This window comes from Ascaphus truei, chromosome 12 (genome assembly GCF_040206685.1).
Source record: "Ascaphus truei isolate aAscTru1 chromosome 12, aAscTru1.hap1, whole genome shotgun sequence".
NCBI lineage: Eukaryota > Metazoa > Chordata > Amphibia > Anura > Ascaphidae > Ascaphus > Ascaphus truei.
In genome coordinates this window covers 32,066,362-32,067,693 of record NC_134494.1, presented here as the reverse complement: position 1 = coordinate 32,067,693, position 1,332 = coordinate 32,066,362, and the positions used below count along the sequence as shown (strand labels likewise).

Genomic DNA, 1,332 nt, shown 5'->3' with positions numbered 1-1,332 from the left:
CAAATCCCGGATTCCCCATCTGGGTAGAAAGGAGCAGATAATAAACTTTGAGGAAATCCATATCATGTCCCAGCCATGAATCAGACATGAGTCCTGTCTCTAATCACACAGACACATATTCACACTCTAATTACATTAATGTCATGAGTTTGTTTGTTATCTAAAAGTTTAGTTTTTTTTTTTTTTTCATGGAAAACTTTTTATTGGGACCATGCACCCCTCCCCTAGTGTCACCAGCCTCTTATTAATGAAAGGGTGAGGAGAGTCGGGTGTTACCGGGGGAAATGGGGATGTTGGGTTCTGAGCAGTTGGACTTATCCTGTTCTATCTCTAGCAGGCAAAAGGTACCATTTCTCCCTGCAAAACTCCAGCTAGGAACTCAGGGAAACATCTGACTCTTTGTACATTCATCCCCCAGCTGTGTGTGTGTGTGTGTGTGTGTGTGTGTATGTGTGTGTGTGTCAGTGAGAGAGGGTCAGAGGAGGAGAGGGAGAGAGTCAGAAGAGGAGAAAGAGGGAGAGAGGGGGACAGAAGAGGAGAAAGAAAGAGAGAGAGAGAGAGTCAGAAGTGGAGAGAGGGGGAGAGAGAAAGCTACGTGGGACAGGAAGAGTGTATGGTATACAGAGAAAAATAAAAAACATAGAGGGACAAAGAGAGAGGAGGGGAAATAAGAGAAGAGTGGGAAGTGAGAGAGAGAGAGTGATAGAGAGAGAGAGAGGGGGAGGGAAGAGGAGAGATAGAGAGAGAGAAATAGAGACTCCCTGTGTGGTGGTGGTGTCCCTCCAAAAATTAAGGACATTCGGGCCTTTTATTTTAGGAATGAATGTTGATACTTGTGTTTCATATTGTGATACAACTGCCATGGATTGTTACTACTCCCCGGCTGCTCCGCAGGGCAGAGAGCATCAGAGTTCTCCTTTTAGGGCATTCCAGCCCAGTGATAAGTTTAGTCCTACTTTCCTGGCCAGCAAAGGACAAGGCTTTGGGGACAAGTCCAGGGTCCCTTACCAGCAGGAGTGCCAGTCCTTGGATGGCAGTGTCCAGAGCAGCACAGGGGAGCAGCAAGGCTCATTTAACAAGTACCAGCCTCACCAACATCACCAGCCTCACCAGCCTCACCAGCAGCAACAGCAGCAGCCGCAGCCGCACATCTACATGCAGAGCAACTCCTGCAAAACCCCATCTGAGAGCAGCAACCCCGGGGAGACCCTTATTCCCTGCTACGGTAAGAGGGCTCACATCTGCCCCACACACCCCCTCTCTGCTCTCACTGACATCCACATCTGGCTCTTTCCACATCCCCCCTCTTGCTCCCCTACTAGTTTCTTTCCC

At 48.7% G+C, this 1,332-nt stretch overlaps 1 protein-coding gene across 1 annotated transcript in view; it reads left to right on the top strand.

Moving 5' to 3' along the window:
- The first annotated feature begins 271 nt into the window (after window positions 1-271).
- Window positions 272-1,332, top strand: part of ALX4 (ALX homeobox 4) — a 72,814-nt gene continuing 71,753 nt past the window's right edge. Inside the window, exon 1 of the mRNA XM_075567248.1 lies at window positions 272-1,225. Coding sequence (XP_075423363.1) covers window positions 820-1,225 — 406 coding nt within the window. The 5' untranslated portion in view covers window positions 272-819. The remainder of the gene's footprint in view (window positions 1,226-1,332) is intronic.